Source organism: Tripterygium wilfordii, chromosome 18, assembly GCF_013401445.1.
Source record: "Tripterygium wilfordii isolate XIE 37 chromosome 18, ASM1340144v1, whole genome shotgun sequence".
NCBI classification, from domain to species: domain Eukaryota; kingdom Viridiplantae; phylum Streptophyta; class Magnoliopsida; order Celastrales; family Celastraceae; genus Tripterygium; species Tripterygium wilfordii.
The window spans coordinates 2,524,657-2,542,084 of record NC_052249.1 but is presented as its reverse complement, the minus strand read 5'-3'; the positions used below and the strand labels follow the sequence as shown (position 1 = coordinate 2,542,084).

At 33.6% G+C, this 17,428-nt stretch overlaps 1 protein-coding gene and 1 long non-coding RNA gene across 8 annotated transcripts; both read left to right on the top strand.

The window, feature by feature from the left end:
- Positions 1-6,138: 6,138 nt before the first annotated feature.
- LOC119983967 lies at positions 6,139-10,360 on the top strand. 7 transcript variants are annotated; one of them, XR_005464812.1, is made up of 8 exons: positions 6,139-6,291; positions 6,742-7,428; positions 7,552-8,018; positions 8,173-8,246; positions 8,381-8,562; positions 9,498-9,582; positions 9,708-9,729; positions 9,818-10,101. It is a non-coding gene; the product is annotated as an uncharacterized LOC119983967 (long non-coding RNA). The 7 variants fall into 7 exon arrangements; XR_005464810.1 differs by having other exon boundaries at positions 6,742-6,960; positions 7,373-7,428; positions 9,498-10,101; XR_005464809.1 differs by having other exon boundaries at positions 7,552-7,743; positions 7,894-8,018; positions 9,498-10,101.
- A 1,093-nt stretch (positions 10,361-11,453) lies between these two features.
- Positions 11,454-17,258, top strand: LOC119984814 (ankyrin repeat and zinc finger domain-containing protein 1). The gene is made up of 7 exons (XM_038828930.1): positions 11,454-11,816; positions 12,486-12,946; positions 13,843-13,957; positions 14,327-14,995; positions 15,809-15,886; positions 16,426-16,539; positions 16,758-17,258. Exons 1-7 carry the CDS (start codon positions 11,493-11,495, stop codon positions 17,022-17,024), a joined length of 2,028 nt encoding a protein of 675 aa, XP_038684858.1. The 5' UTR covers positions 11,454-11,492; the 3' UTR covers positions 17,025-17,258.
- Positions 17,259-17,428: the final 170 nt, after the last annotated feature.

The following is a 17,428-nucleotide window of genomic DNA, read 5'->3' as shown; positions in this document are numbered from 1 at the left end:
GTGTTATTGAGCAGGCTTTTGGGTTTAAAAAAAATGTGGTTGATCTTATGACGAATGCCCTCATATTCTATTCAAACTCAAGTGAATATTGTAGTGGCTTATATGGCACTACACAATTTCATATGCTTGCACAGACGTGAGGATGAAGATTTTATGATGTACAATGACGAATTAGTCGACATCAATGCTACTGATGGCTTATGCAAATGATGTCGATGTCCAGGGATTTGAAGATATTGAAACGACGACTTTACGAGATATGATTGCAATAAAATTATTTGGAATATAAGTTTAATGTAATTGAAACTACAATATGTCTTAATATATATATATGTTCAATTAAAGACTATTTTTTCTTCTATTTATAGGCCTAGTTTGATAAAACATTTTGAAAGTAATAAATATGCCAGTAGAAATGGTGATGACAGAAATGCTGGACAATTTTAATAGCAATACTGAACAATTTTAATAGCAGATATGTCACATGAAAGCATTATTAGACACATTAAAATATAATAGTGTTAAATTAAATATAACGATTTATTTATTCCAATGTATAATTAAAAAAAAAATTTGTCTCTCACCACAATTTAACGTAATTTGTAATTGTCAAGCACCAAACTACATATCGCCTCACCTAAACACAGGTTTTTTATTGACGCGCCAAACACTTATTTCAGAGCAGACACCAGAGCACCACAGCAGCTGAAAACACAACAAACTCCCAAACAGACTCAAAATGAGTATATAAGGCAGTGAAGTTTTCTCCTTAAGAAATTTTATTATATGCAACTAACTTTCCAATTATTTTTTATATTCAGAAAAAATGGGCCTAAATTGTCAACTTAATCTTAGCCCAATGGACCATGTACCGGCCTGAATACATACCATACCAGTACCGAGTAATGAGCACCCCATCAAGTTAGGTTTCATAACCAGACTGAAATTCTTCTCTTCTTATATTGGTGATCGAATCAGCGATAAGACCCCAAACCCTAACCCTAGCAATTTTGTGATTTTGAATTGATCAGAATCGTTTTGTTGATCTAAAATCGTACGTAAGATCATACAAGCTTACAATCTATATCGGGATTTTGACAACCATAACTTTATATCCCACAATAGATAACATAATCATAATAAATAAACAAGGATAAAGAAATTTTAAAGAAACCCAAATCTAACACCATTCAAATGGCAAAATAAAAGATCTTGTTAGTTATTAGCAAGGAATGTACACACGGAAAGGTGCACACAAAAACAACAAAAAGTAATGGGTCTCAACTGTTTGTCCATGAGTATGTAATTTGCAGAATTATCACACGAATGTATGTATGTGTGTTTTTTTTGTTTTTTGAAATACCGAAAAGAAATATGTTTGTGGTTGAAATCGAACCTTGGGCACACGTATGCCTAATAACCCAATCGATTGTCAAATAAGTCATCTCTTGTTGGTCGAATATATGTATATAATAGAACCACCCATGTGAAGAGCAATCTCTCGTTGGTCAGATGTATGTATATAATTCGGCCAATTAGAACCTTTAACTTTGTTTGTTCATTGTAAATCTTAACATCATTTTTTTCCCCACACTTATTTAATGCATTATGCAAATATTGCAACAATTTGGTTAAGGCCTAGAAAATATTTTTAAAAAATAAAAATAACAATAAGAACAATAATTAATTCTCAAAGAAAACACAAACATCACCTTTAACACATTTTGAAAACTTTGATCAAGAAAACTATAGGTCATGGTATAATTCACATTCCAACTACAATATTCAGACACAATAAACCTGTTTTGTACGAGCGACAACCATTCACTGAAATCAATAATCCCCACCAGCAGCTCATGGGTTATGGTGGGACAAAATTGGGAGCGGGTCCGCTCCATCAAACACCACAAGGGAACAAGTGGATCAACTGAGCTACATATTAAAAGAAAAAATAAAACCAATGATCAATTCAATATCTGAAACAACCCCAGTTTACAAGTATCGCCCATCAAAAATGCATAAATGAAAAAATGAAAGAGTACTTACCAAAGAATTCATCTTGATGTATGAAAAAGAAACCAAGAATAGCATTACCATTTGTCCCGTGTCCTTTACAAGGTGTACCCTCACATTCCCCATGTACTTAGTCAAAAGTGTTCGAAGAATCCAAATTATCGAAGCGATAAATAGTTGAAGTATGCTTTGCAGGGCTCTCATTTTCTTCCAATTAAGAAATAGTTTAAGATTATTCATGTCAGTTTAGATTTGTTTCGCTAGCGAGAAAACAAAAACAAAATCATTTCTCTCTCTATGACTCATCAAAATGAGGTGTTTTTCAATCCCGCTATAGAGTTTTATGCACCAAAAAAAAAAAAAACACAAAAATAAAGCAAAGAATAACAACCTAACAAAAAATGAACTCTAACAAGAGCACTCCCAAAGTTTTAATATTTTTTAAGTGCGTCAACAAAATTATTTAAGTCATCTATTGTAGTTGGGTTAACGAATCTAATCCAATGAGCCAATCGACAAAAATCTACAAGTCCTTCATCTTGTTCAACAATTTGGCCAATTAGAACATTTAACTTTGGTTGTCTGTTCCAAATATTAACATCATTTTTTTCTTACATTTGTCTAGTGCATACATTATGAGTAAGCAAATATTGCAGCAGTATGGTTATCATTTTTTTCTTACATTTGTCTAGTGCATACATTATGACTAAGCAAATATTACAGCAGTAAGGTTAAGAGTGTGAAAATATTTTTAAAGATCAGAATAATGATAATAAGAATAATTAATTCTTAAAAAATAAAAACTCAAACATCACCTTTAACACCTCCTCTGAAAATTGAAACTTGTAGATCATGAAATAATTCTTATTCCAATTACAATATTCAAACACAAATAAGCATGTTTTGTACGATCGACAACCAATCACTAAAATCAACAAACTCACCGGTAGCTCATGGGTTGTGTTTGGTGGGGCGGAACTGGGAGGGGGTTCGCTCTGTCAAACATCTCTACTTCAAAAAAAGAAGTCTAACAAGAACACTCACAAAGTTGTAATACCTTTTAAGTGTATCAACAAAAATAATCTAATTCATCTATGCTAGTTGGATTAACTACTCTAATCTAACGAGCCAATAGACAAAAATCTACAAATCATTCATCTAGGACAACAATTTGGCCAATTAGAACCTTTAATTTTGGTTGTCCGTTCCAAATCTTAACATCATGTTTTTCCCACACTTGTTTAGTGCATACATTTTGAGTAAACAAATATCGCAGCATACAAAATATTGTAAAAATAAGAATAATAATTAATTTTTTTAAAAACAAACACAAATATTCCTTTTGACACATTTCGAAAATTTCGAAACTTGTAGGTCATGGTATAATTCCCATTCCAACTACAATGTTTAGACACAAATAAACTTGTTTTTGTTTTGCACGACCAATAACAATCATAGAAATCAACAATCACTACCGACAACTCATGGGTTGTGTTTGATGGAGCGGAATCGGGAGCGGGTCCGCTCCATCGAACACTTCTGCTTGAAAGAGCTTATTTTTTATGCGTTTAGGGTGCACCCTTTTTTAAGAAATTTAAATAACTGTAATCATGAATGCTTTTGTGTTTTTTATCTTTTAAAATAACATGGGCCTGATTATTTTATCATGTTTGTAATATTTTCCTGCAACCAAACGCACTCATGATAGATGAATGGATGATACATGTGTAACACATCCAAAAGGTTGCTATGTTTTATCTCTCTTAGTGTGTTAATTGCATAATGGTCCTAATCAACCATAAAGAGATGACAAAACCCTAAATTAATTATCATAGTATTATCAAGAAAGCAAAAAATAAATTGACATATCATTGAAGTTAAAAATCAAGCCAAGAAGTGTTGCAACCCTGCACAAAATAATTTTTACTCCACGGCTTTCCCGTTAGTATTGAAAATCAATCCAACTACTTTACGAAACGCACCCATAGTAGATGAATGGATGATGCATGTGTAACACATCTAAAAGATTGTTATGTTTTATGTCTCTTAGTGTGTTAGTGTTAATTCCATAATGTTCTTGATCAACGAGAAAGAAATGACAAAACCCTAAATTAATTACCATAATATCATCAAGAAAGCAAAAATTAAATTGACATATTGAAGTTAAAGATCAAGCCCAAGAAGTTTTGCAACCTTACTCAAAATGCCTTACAAATTTATTTCAGGGGACCCTAACAATGAAAGTTTCAAAAGTTCTATGATAGGTGATAAGAGTAAACTAGTTATGTTAACTCTTTTCTTTTCTTTTTTTGATACTTTAGTGTAACCTAGCCCATGGGAGTCCAACAGGTTTATTCCATTAATTTAATCAATTGAATAATTTTATTTCCACTCTTTTATCATAGAATTCATTATCAAAAATGTATTATTTTAATATAGATTCTATTATTTTTTAAAGCACAATATAGAATTCATTGTTTTAGTTCTGAATTCATTTGTTTTTGAAATTCTATTGAAAAAAACAATGAAATTAAGAAATTCAATTGAAAAAAATAATGAAATTAAGATTTACCCAATAAAATTTATCGACAATGGATATAATTAGAAATAATTTTATGTGTTGATTCTGAATATGTAATTTTTTAAAAAAATCTAACATGTATTTTGAGAGTTAAAATGTTTTAAAATTTCATTTAAGAGAGGTGGGCTCCCATGAGCTACCTAGCAATTATGTTAACTCTTTTTTTTAAGTTTCAAAAGTTTTATGGGATTCCATGAGCTACCATTATATGGGCTAGCTAATAGTTTATGTTAGGTTAAGTTTCAAAAGTACTATCTATATATATACAAAAAGTATAATACAACTTAACATTTTTTTTCCTCCCAAACTTTCAACTTCTTAATCCACATGTTTAGTTATTTTAATACTTAATTAATCATATTTTAATCTTTAATTATAATAGTTTTTTTTCTTTTATTCTACACAACAACCTTTATGATTATCTTTATCCTTATAGATAATTTTATAACCTTTTTCAAATTTTAAATATTAATTAATAAATTATTTTAAATATTTATATTGAAAAGTTCAAATCATATCCAAATTTCAAACAACTCACAACTTCTTTTTAATTAGGATTAAATATAAATACAACATATAAAATTAGAAACAATTCAATTTTTTTTATATAATCCATCCATTGCATATATATATATATATGTATATGTATATATATATACAGGAATTCTCCTATGTGGACCAAAAGTGTGGACCAAAATCCAATGATTGTAATCAATCACAACATAAGTGGGGGCCACACATTTATTATGAGGCCCACCACATCTATGGTTGAAAAACAAGTCCACAAACTTGGTCCACACTTTTGATCCACATAGGAGAATTTTTGTATATATATATATATATAAAAAAAATATATATATATATTTTATATAATCCATCCATTGCATATATATATATATATATATATATACATACAAAAAAAAGTAGAAACACTTCATCCACTTTTCCCCTCCCAAACTTCTAAGATTTTTTTATATTTTATAATTCTTATTATTTTTAAGATATTTTTATTTTTATTTTTATTATGTTTTAGTTGTTTAGTCATAATCATAAACACATTTGATTTTCTATTTGTTTAATCTTCCAACAACCATTTAAATTATCCTTTATCACTATGTAAACTTCAATTTTATAATTTAATAATTATCATTTATCTCTACTAAATTATAACATAAATATAATTTATTACTATTTAAATCATAAATTGATAATTTTAAATTAAAATCTATAAAAATAGAATACAATTCATCTTCTTTTCCATCCTAAATTGCAAAATTTTTATCCTATTAATTTATTTCCAACCAACATTCAAATATTTTCAAATCAAATATATATAGGATATTAAAATATAATAGAGACTATTAACTAACAATTTTTTCCTCCAAAATTCATCTAAGCCATAAACCTTTTAATAGATTCAAATATTTTTAAATCAAATCAAATATATAGAGGATAATGGAATATAATAGAGATATTAACTAATAAAATTTTCTCTTTCTAAAATCGTCTAGCATAAAGGTAAGAACCATTTTCATTATCATTTATCTCGATCGATTGAGGTAAAAGTTTGAAAACCCGAAGCTATCGCGCACAGAGATGGTGACGATATTGAGAGAATCACGGGTTGCAAAAATCATAGAGAATGATCTCAAGAACCCAAGCTCAGATTTCATTTCAAATTTCGACATTCTCCACAAGTACGTATCTCTCTTCTCAGAAACCCTAATTCTCTGTTTTGTACCTTACAGAGCTCTAAATGCTATGAATTTATACAACGTTTTACACTACTGAATTATTATAGCTGTAGAATAAGTATATTTTTCTGATAAAAACTTTTCGGAACATTTTTTGTTGGAAAGAACACTAAATGAGTCTACAGAGCTGTCAATTAGTTGCATACCTTCTTTGTTGCGTTCATTTTTTCCTCTTCCTCGAAATAAAGTTAACTTATATGCTTCATTGTTTTACAATTTAACGTACATTAGGCATTAGGGTTTTTTTCCCTCTGTTTTTACACCATCGGTCCTCATTTTTGAGATGGTAATGGGGGAGGGTACAAGTAATGAAATAAAAAATGCCTGGGTACTTTCTGCGAAACTTTTAGATTCTCTATAAAACTTACTGTGTTGGATTTGTGACTTCTGCAGAGAAGATCAAGGGCAAGTTGAGTCTGCAGCTTTGGATCAGCTCGAAAACCCAGACTACCATGTAGACTCAGTCCGGCTTATGAATTTATGCAACAGGATAAAAGAGGCGGTGTCCTCAGTGGATTGCCCCGTGAAATTTATCCAGAAATATTTGATTAGGCCTGATGCAAATTTATTTTTCCTCCGTACAATTCTAAATTTCTGTCTCTACAATTACAAGTAAGCTCCCTCAACTTGGGCACCACTCTGCATTAAGTTTAGGGAAAGTGGTGGCAATTATTTGCCATTGCATTGAGATCTGATTGGAAATATGGGAACAATATAGACAAAAACTTTTTCATTGATGGTGAGCTGGTTTTGTGTTATATGTTTCATGTGTTTTGGGTGTATTTAATGATGGAATTGTGTGGGTAATTAAGAAATTGACCAACATGCATTTACGGGATTGAATTGTCTATCAACTCTGATGAGGAGGATTCTCTATTATCTTGGTCTCTACTAGTTTTATTGAAAAAAAAGTGTAGGAATTTAGTTCAGATCTCTCCGCAATGGATTTTTTTTAGTTATTAGTTTGTAATCAGCTTTGCCAACCTCACGAACTCCAAAATGAATGATTTGAGGCCAATTTCAGAGGATTCGACCCTTCTTGATGGGCAGCGAAAAGAGTGGGAGGCAAAGAATTCCCAGGTATTTAAAGGATTTTTTTGACATTGTTGTCTGAGCATCATGCTAACTCCAAACTGTTTACAAAAGCTTTGATGATGGCGATAGTTGTCAACTGAGCAACAATTTACAATGATTTTTTTGTAGCTAAATGCAGATATTTTGGACTATTACTAAGCAAGAGAGAGGGAGTTATCATTTGTTCAGGACATTGATGCTAAAGTCAAAGAATTGCATCAAACCATCACAGGCCTTGACAGTCAGTCAGTCAGTCATCAAATGTCACTTAGAGCTTCTTTCAGGAAGTTGAAGGATAAAACTAGAGAAATGAGTGAGAAGGTCCCTAATATGGAGAATTCATCTTGCTTAGGGTTTAGGGTTCATTTTAGTTTTATATTTAAAAAATTAAAATTTTAGGATGGAGAAGCTATGGTGTTTAGTTTGATATTGTACAACTCTGTCTACTGATCACAATAGATGTCTAATCAGAGATGATGAACATTGTTGGAGTGATAATGGTGTCTCAAATATCGAAAGGGGATGCTATGCCAAATGCATTGATCTATCGAGGGAAAAAGAGCCTGACATCTGGAATGCCATTAAATTTGGAACTGGTAATGTTTCAGTCCCTTTAGTTTTATATAATAAAGTAAAAAAATTTAGGATGGAGAGGCTAGTGTTTTGTTTGATATTGTAATTTGTACGTTCAATTTTGTTTTGGCATGTCAACATATATATGAGTATGATAAGATTGACTGTGGTTGGCAGTGTTGGAGAATGTGGTGTTCGTTACTTCAATGAGCATACACGAGAAGTTGATTATGTTGATAGATCTATCACAGGTAAATTATGAGTCGTTATGAGTCGAACTAACTGCATTTACTTTTATTTAGTCTGGAGAATTACTTTTATATCAGTTTGTCAGTAAGCTGTAGAGATGTACTCATGTTGTGCTATTTTGCTTACTATTTTGCAGAGAGAGAATACTCGAGCATCTTATCCCATTGAGCACATTCCTAATGCAAAGATACCATGTGTCAGTCCCCACCCAAAGAATGTGATTCTTTTGGCATGTGATGCATTCGATGTCCTCCCTCCTATCAGCAAGCTAACCTTGCACAAACGATGTACCACTTCATCAGTTGGTACACAGCTCTGGTATATGCCCCTTCTTTGAATTAGGACAACTAAAATTTTGATCATAACTGTTGAATGGAAATTTAGTCGAGCCTACTTGCTACTCGCTAGCATTTTGACAATGTGTGGGCTGCACCCACAAACGTATCTATGCACACAAATGAACTTTTTGAAAAAAATTTGATATTTGTTGATTATATTTCTTTGTATGCTTCATATCTAACCTGTACCTGTTTAAAGTTCTCGAAGTCAGCCATCTGAGAAAGTCTTGCTATAAGTTTTGCTAATGTTGGATTCCAGAGAAATTCGTACTTGGAAAGTGATTTTTCTGAGAAGTGAGAAAGTTGTGGGAATAAATATGGGCTATTTCAGTAGATCTTTCAATTCTTGCTTATGCTAGCCTTTTTTCCTTCACTAATCTATATTTTTCTTGGTACTCTTAAGGCGCCATTTGTTTTTGCATGAGGTATTTTCCATGGAAAAATAAGACTTTTAAAATGGGGACATCTGGAGTTAATGTACGTTGCTGCTTTTTCGGAAAAGTATTTTGTGAAAAGATCTTTGTTAAGAAGAGGAATCATAGAGGATTCTAAGTAAAAACATCTATAATAATCAGTTGTTTGAGGTTGATTGCAAGAACATGATCAATAATCTACCAATCAACCTCAGATGTGCTGAGGTGTGTTGGATTAGGTTTAGTTAAATTGCGACTGATAGTGGATGCCCTCGATAGGTTAGGATAAATATTTATGTCAGATTGCGAGGAAAAAAACAATGTCATGAACCAAATAAAAAAGGTTATGCAATATGCATGCATTTGAGATATGGTGAATTCAAAATTATTTTCTTAACATTTTCTATATTATACTCTACATGCATGGAATTTGTTCCTTGGCAATTTATGGGTTAATTTTCTGTTAGATATGTTGATACACTGGGTGCCTGCATTTACACAGAGATCAGAATAAGAATCTCGAAACAATTTCATGGGACTACAACTTTGAACCTGCAGGAAGCACACCTTTCAATTTTATTGTTAAGGTAAATGCCAGTGCATACTATGCATTGGCTCCAGCAAAGGGTGTCAATTTGCTCATTTAAAGTTTATGCTACAAATGTTTCTCATTCTGTCTCTTTTATATTTTCTGAAAATTGAACTACAAAAGCATTACCGCAAGAGCTTTCCAAGTAAGCCATATTCGTCTAAGAATTTCTGTGTCTTTTAGATATTGAATCCAATGAAAACATACTTATCTCATTGGGCATCTTTGTGCAGAGGAAACAATCACCAAAGAAACGACGAACAGGCACCCAAAAGAGCACACAAACCCGCGATTAAGCCGAGATCTCACTAACCCCTCCCTAAGTTTTTTAGACACCTAGATTTAAGTCTGCAATTGCCTAGATTCTCAGGACAGATAATTGTTAGATGTTTTTTAATAGAGTTGTTGATCCTCTATATTTTATTTTTCATATTTTTTTTGGCGTCAAGATTAAATGTTCCTGGAACATGCAGATGGCTCAGGTAGTACACGAATTATGCTTACATTTGTTTTTAAATATAATTTTTATTTCTGTGCTTTTCAGGTGGGGGAAAGTCGAAGAAACCAAAGAAAATACTTGCTCTGTCGATAGCAAACTGTCCATAAGAACACTCTTAACTTCATTTTTTTTTTTTTTTAGTTTGACCTATAGCTTTTGCAAGAGTTTGCAATAGGTGGTCTCCCTGTAAATGTGTTTTTTTTTTTTAAAAAAAGGTCAAGGGACCGGATATATATTCATATGCTTAGTTCGTGAGTAAAAGAGATGGAGGCCATTATAGGCACTCGGGTCATCATATAGGTGGAATACAATCGACATCATAAAATAATGGACAAAAATAAAACAGTTTTTAACTAAAACAAAACATAACAGAGTGGCTCAATAACAATCATTAGTATGGCTTTGACGAGTTAAATGTTATGCCAAGCAATACCATGATATTTACCTCTTACTTTTTCATGGATCTTATGAAATATTTCATATATGATCACCTACATCCTTCCAAGAAATTTTCCTACAAATGCATTACGCTCATGTTTAGGGGAAACCCTCCTTCTATAAATAATTTTAAAAAATAGTGTAAGCTTGGAGAAACTTTAGAGCATTCTCATGCATTCAAATCATTATCTTCAAATGTAATCTGAATTTTATACAACATAAAATTAAAGAAGTGAATTCATTATACATTGAATATTTCATTAAAACAATATCATTTTTTAAAAGAATATTTAATTAATTTTTTTTAATTCGTTGCATCTTAGATGTTTAATTAAGTAAAAATTTATAAAGAAGAAATTGTGATTCATTGCATGTTTAATTAAGTAAAAATATATTAAAAAAAAGTTATTCAAAACATCTAATTAAAATTTATAAATAAATAAAAGAAAGTGTTGGATCTTTTATAATCAAGTATTTTAGTAAATTATAATTTTTTTATTATTCGTGCATTGCACGAGTTCAAACTCTAGTTATAAGTGATAAGAGTAAACTAGTTATGTTAATTTTTTTTTTTTAATATCATTGAGAAAATTACTTCTCAGTGGAATCGAACTTTGAACACGTATACCTTATCGGTCGAGTGCTAACCAAGCCATCGTTCATTGGTAACTAGCTATGTCACTTAAGATTAAAAGTCTCCTAAAAGCTAATCCATAAACACATTTATAAATTTAACCAAATCTCTACATTTGAAGATAAATTAACCATTTTTTCTATATAAAAAAGGATAAATTAACCATTTAGCTTATATTTTATTTAAACATATATAAAATAAAATTCATGTCATTAAAAAGACGAGCTCGTTTGAATGAAATACTAACATACGAAACTTATTTTAGAGAAAAAAATAAATAAATTATATAGGGAAGTATTTGACCCTTTTCAATACCAGGAAATCACGGGCAGCACTCATGGCTACCGAGCCTTCTCCTCCTACCATGAACACGACCGCCTCTCCGCAAGAGAAACGGCATCGTTCGATTTTTGAGGTTCCTTCTACCTTCTTCGACGGATGTCGCTTAATATCGCCTGCTGCAACTACGGTACCGGAGCCACTTTCCATCTCCGGGACTTCAATTCTCGCTTACGACTTAGATGACGCCGTTGATAAACCCGAAAAAGCTCCCAGACACGATGTTGTGCCGTCCAGATGGACCTGCAACACTTGCAAGGGCGAGTTTGACTCTCTTCAGGACCAGCGGTCGCACTTCAAATCTGATATTCATCGCTTTAACGTAAATCTCTATACTATTGAACCGTCTGTATTTGTTGACTATTTTGTATGATATAGAGAAATCGGAATTGTTCCTCCGAATTTGTTCCGTTGCTACTGTTTTTATCTACTCTTTTACTTTTTCGTTCTTGGTATGTTCAAGATCAATGAATTAATCCGTTCTACTCAGATAATAGTCAAAATTGGATGGTCAAAGATTAGTTCAGTTGAGCGAATTTGCTGGATGGATTCACTGGATACGAGGACAAACGGCAATTCAAAGTTTTAGTATTTTAGTTCCATTAGTTCTTAACCAAATTCAATGAGAAAATTTTGGATTTTTTGTTGATTGAATGGTTTCACTGATCTTCAGATTGTATAGCATGTTAAAGCTGAAAATTTTTAGAATTTCTGATGGTTCTTAATGGGTTAGGAATTATCACTAGTTCCTGCTTTTTCAAAACTAGTGTTATAAATGTTGTTTTCGTGGTAGATGAACTCAGTTTCTTAGGACTGAAACCCTAGAAGAGAAATTAGGGAGAAAAAGCATTGGGGCATACCCCATCAAACTTGCAAGCTTGATTAGATGTTGTTTCAAACTTTAGAGCACCTCTTTGGCAATCAGATTTTTCTAAATTTCAATTTCAAGATTCATCTAGAACTGTGTTTAACTTTTTCTATGTGATTATAGGTAAAGCTAAGCCTTGCTGGGAAGGATATTGTGAAGGAGGAAGATTTTGATGAGTTGACCTCTGATTCTTTCAAGGACTATGACGTATCAAGTATATCAGGATCGGAAGATGAAGCTGAAAAGGGCTCCTTGACTCGCATTGATCTGCGTAAAGGATCAACTGAAATTAGGCAGAAGCTATTTATTCATCTCCAGACTCGAGAGAGGGTTTCAATCTGGAAGTGTTTACTTCTGAATGAATCAGAAAGTATTTCATACGAGAATGACACAGGAATCTCTGCCGATAATAGCAGGATCACGCCACACTTGACAAAAAGTGAAGTGCTCGCGAGATTGAGATTTTTGACACATGAGCCTAGGGATAATAGTCAATTGAGGATTGTTTTGCTTGCAAGTGGTGGGCACTTTGCTGGCTGTGTCTTCGATGGTAGCCTGGTTGTGACCCACAAAACATTCCACAGGTTACCATATTTTTTATGTTATTATCTTCTTTAATCAATATCCTAAGTGAATTGGAACTTCATTTCTGTTATTGTCTGTTCGATTAACTTCACTCTCGCTGCATGAAGTGTGAAGGAATCTTTGCTATCATTTTTCTTTAGTATGTCAGTATGTGTTTAGACTTTAGACACGTGGTGTATGAGTAAGACCTTTGGTGAGATTTAAACATTAGGTAGAACTCAAATGTTAGGGCCGTCCTTGTTTGGACTGATCTTTTCCTTATGCATCTCCCTAAGGCTAGTTACAAACCAATCCTTAATGTGTGAGATGTATATATTTATTGTATACATTACCGCTATGATGACCTTCTTTGCCCTCATGCCATGGTTTTTGATGTCTGATGGTGTTTTCAAGCTCGTATGCATCTTTATTATTGGATTGGATCTTCGGATGCTCTTGGGTATGCTTCTCTGATAAATAGTTATTTCTTTCAGTGTTTAAATCGTGTTAGAAGAAACTTAAATTTTCTTGTGTAGAAGGAACTTATTTGGAATTTATTGCTGCTTGTGCTTCCGGTTCCTATCTATTGAGGGTCAGAAATTAAATGAGACATCTTTTTTTTTATAACACACAAACACGCTCTCTCTCTCTCTCTCTCCATGCTTACAGAGACATACATGCTTGTAGACATTTTATATGTATAGTACTAGAGTTGCTGAACTAAGTTATATTTAGGCTCTTAGTCAAAATATTAGTTATAGTTTTGTACACTAATTGCGTTGTCATTTGCTAATTATTAAAAATAATGGATACAGAACATTTATCTGAGTTTTTGTCGCACACCGTTACTCAGAAAGGCATGAGAAGTGCCAACTATGCTCTGTCTAAAGATGATTGAATTCTCTCCTTATTGTAGATATGTTGTAAGAGCCAAGTCCGGGAGGACACAGTCATCGAAAGATGCGACTGGCAAGGCGGCGAATTCCGCTGGAGCTGCACTTCGGCGTTACAATGAACTAGCTTTGAAGAAGGTAGGTAGTGGATGCTGCAGTAACGACTATCAGTACATTAAAATTCTATGAACTATGTTTTTCTGTTTGTGTACGCTTAATATGTTTTGATTTTACAATGTTGTGTGACTGGTCTTAGCACTGACGTAGGATATAGATAATGATAATATCAGGAAAAAAATATTCATGGTACCAGAATTTTATATGATAAACCAGCCAAGGGGTGAATGTAGTGTATCATCAGTATGTTATCTCCATTTGCCCTATTTACACTTTTTCCATGCTTTAAATTTTCTGGTGCTTCAGTTGTCTCTGTATGTATTCATTTAAATTACTTGTGCTATAACTTCTCTTAAGGCTAACTAATTTTTGTCACATTCTTATTTTTAGGATATTCAAGAACTACTTGCTTTGTGGAAACCTTATTTTGAAGCTTGCTCCTGCATTTTCATTCATGCTCCATCAACCAATCGCCAGCTACTTTATAACGGAGAAAAGCCATACTTTAGTCATCAGCACTGTGTTATTTGTAATGTTCCATTGACTGTTCGGAGGCCTACCTTCAAGGAAGCCAAGCGTATATACAACCAGTTGACACAAGTGGCCTATGAGGTAGATGACAAGGACATTGGTATTAAAGAGGAACCCCCACTAACCACAAGCACTATAAGCAATGGCAACCTGGAGTCTATGAAAGTGGACTCCAGGAAAAAAATTATTCATGGAGAAACCGTTGAAGCTTTTTCAAGTCTTAAATATCCTGATGAGCCTTCTAGATCCAGTGAAAGTGACAGTGAATCAGTCTGTACGTCGACACCTTTGCATGAAGCTGCACAATCGGGAAATGTTCCCAAGGTTTTGGAACTCCTAGAACAGGGTTTGGATCCTTGCATCAAGAACGAAAATGGGCAGACCCCTTATATGGTGGCAAGTGAGAAAGAAGTCAGGAATACTTTCAGGCGTTTTATGGCTTTAAACCTTGATAAGTGGGATTGGCATGCTGCAAATGTGCCTAGTGCGTTAACAAAAGAAATGGAGGAATCTCAGGCTGCTAAGCAGGTAATTGTAGTATATTTTCTGTCTTTCTCTGCTCTGGGCATTGATAGTTCTAAGTTAACCTTTTTTTATTTCCTCCTCCCCTCTCTTTGGTATTATACACTCGGATTGCTTAGACAAAATATTGATAGTATTCATAAAATAGTGTCAATATGTGTTTTAGACTTTTAGTTGAGAACCTTGGTGCCCTGCCCATCTCACTAATGAGGGAACGAAGCACGGGGACCCCTTAAACTATTGGCCATTGGCCTTTTCTATCTCAACTTCCAAAGACGTAAACTAACCCCTCAAACTTGTGTCTTAGAAGCAAACCTTCCCTCCCTTTGATCTCTCTGTTAAAACTGACAGGAAACTAGTGTGATGTAATCCTTGAAAAAATGTTGGGAAAATTACACTGGGAACCCCCAAACTATTTACCTGTTGCATTCTTCACTTCAACTTTTATTAACGTGAGACTTTTTCCATCGAAACTAACAGGAGGGGAGATGGAGGGGGTGTTCGCTTGTAAACCATGGTTTGAGGGGTTATATTTTGTTTTTGAAAGTTCAGTGGGTTGTTTGCCATTGATCAATAGTTTAGGAGGTCCGGGTGCTATTTTCCTTTTAAGTTGTTACAGAATAGGAATATGTTCTGAACTGATGGCATTGAAGTGATCTCACAGTTTAAAGTTCTATCTTATGAAATTCCATATTGCATGCAAATGTCCAATAATCATTGGATGTAATTTTTTATTATATGCACCGGTTCATTTGATGATTATGTTTATTCAACATGAAGTATTTAAACTGATCGTTTATCTTCATTGTGATGGTTCAGGCAGAGAAAGACGCAAAGAGGAAAGCAAGAGCGAAGGAATTAAAGAAATTACGTAAAGCGAAAGAGAAGAAGGCTCAGGTAAGTTTGGTCAGTTATATTTTTTCATTGCCTAGAGATATTAATGGAAATTCTTGCTTCTCTTTATATTACTTTCTCTTGTCGAAAGAACTTTGATTCTAGGTTTACCAATGGTTTGCTTTGAGGAATTTGAAAGATCCCATCAGATTTTGCTCTGGTTGATTTAGGCATTATTTGTTGCACTAGCTTTACTGGTAAAATTGGTTCAGGATAGGATCTGAACTCTGCCCTGGCATAGCTTATAACTATGGAGCAACTATAATGGTTTAAATCTTTGCTCTTTCTGGGGTTGAGGGTGGCAAAATGACGTAAATTCTTATTAGCTGTGATGGAATAATTGACTTACCTAACGGTAAACATGCTATTTTTCATGTTTTAAACAGCCTATGAGTTCCATGGATAATCATAAAAATGGTTCAGACATTTTGCTTGTGTTTGAAAGTGATTTAAGGTACATCAAACCTGTAAGGTGATTGATGTTGCTGGTAGCTTGAGAACATTCCATCTTATATTTCCTATTATGTGATGTGCCAATGCAGGAACAGGCTGCTGCATCCCAAAATGCTAAACCTGATGTCAAGAATCAGCCTGCTTCACCTTCAGTTTCCAGGGGACCGTCTCAATCTAGTGGAGGATCAAGGATGTCAATGGAGGTAGGGGTTTTTTAAAGGAAAAAAAAAGGACACTGGACGCTATCTGTGATCCCTTTTGGATTATAGTTTCTCTGCTTTTGAATTTCTTTCCTTGACCTCATTTTGATCAGTGGCAAGACTTTGGTCCTTTTATATTTCATTTTTCCGTTTCTTCCCTGCAAAATTACCCATTTATTTATATGTATTGTTCTGACTGTCCTTTTGTTATTCTCATCTAGGAGGAAAGAAAGCAAGCACAGGCTGTTGAGAGGGAAAAGAGAGCTGCTGCAGCTGAGAAGAGACTAGCTGCAACCCTTAATGCCCAACACAATAGCACAACTAGTGATCCTAGCCCTTCACAACCCAAAAGTGGGGCAGCAACCGACTTAAATTGCTCTTGCTGTGGTGCATCATTGGCTGGTAAAGTTCCGTTTCACAGGTATAATTATAAATACTGCAGTACATCTTGCATGTATGTTCATAAAGAGCACCTGGAGGATGAATAACTATATTATTCAAATTTTCTTGTGTAATTCTTAATTTATTTGAAGCGTAGGGTTCATATTCCGATAGGGTTCATATCTCCGCCCACATTGTATCATCGTATGTCCTTGTTCTGCGTTATGCTCGTTCTCTAAGGCTTTGTCTCGCATTTGATGGACAAAATTATCCACATATTTTTTACCCTATTTTGGGGCAGAGACGTGGATCAGTTTGGAAAAGATTTGAGAACAATTTGCTGATCCAAATGTACCAAGTCATTAGCCATCGTAACTGGTACTTTTATGGGTCTTGATATCGGCATTGTCTTATGATATTTTGGGGCAGAGATGTTAAACCTACACATAACAGGGTTTCGGTGCTAGGGGTAATCGGCCTATAAGCCAAGCTGACGTCTGGTATCTTCAGG

Excerpts from the sequence above, each read along its gene's own strand:
- LOC119984814 (XM_038828930.1), top strand. The coding sequence starts at position 11,493 with ATGGCTACCGAGCCTTCTCCTCCTACCATGAACACGACCGCCTCTCCG. Across the intron at positions 11,817-12,485 it reads CTGATATTCATCGCTTTAAC|GTAAAGCTAAGCCTTGCTGG; the intron begins GTAAATCTCTAT and ends ATGTGATTATAG. Across the intron at positions 12,947-13,842 it reads ACCCACAAAACATTCCACAG|ATATGTTGTAAGAGCCAAGT; the intron begins GTTACCATATTT and ends TCCTTATTGTAG.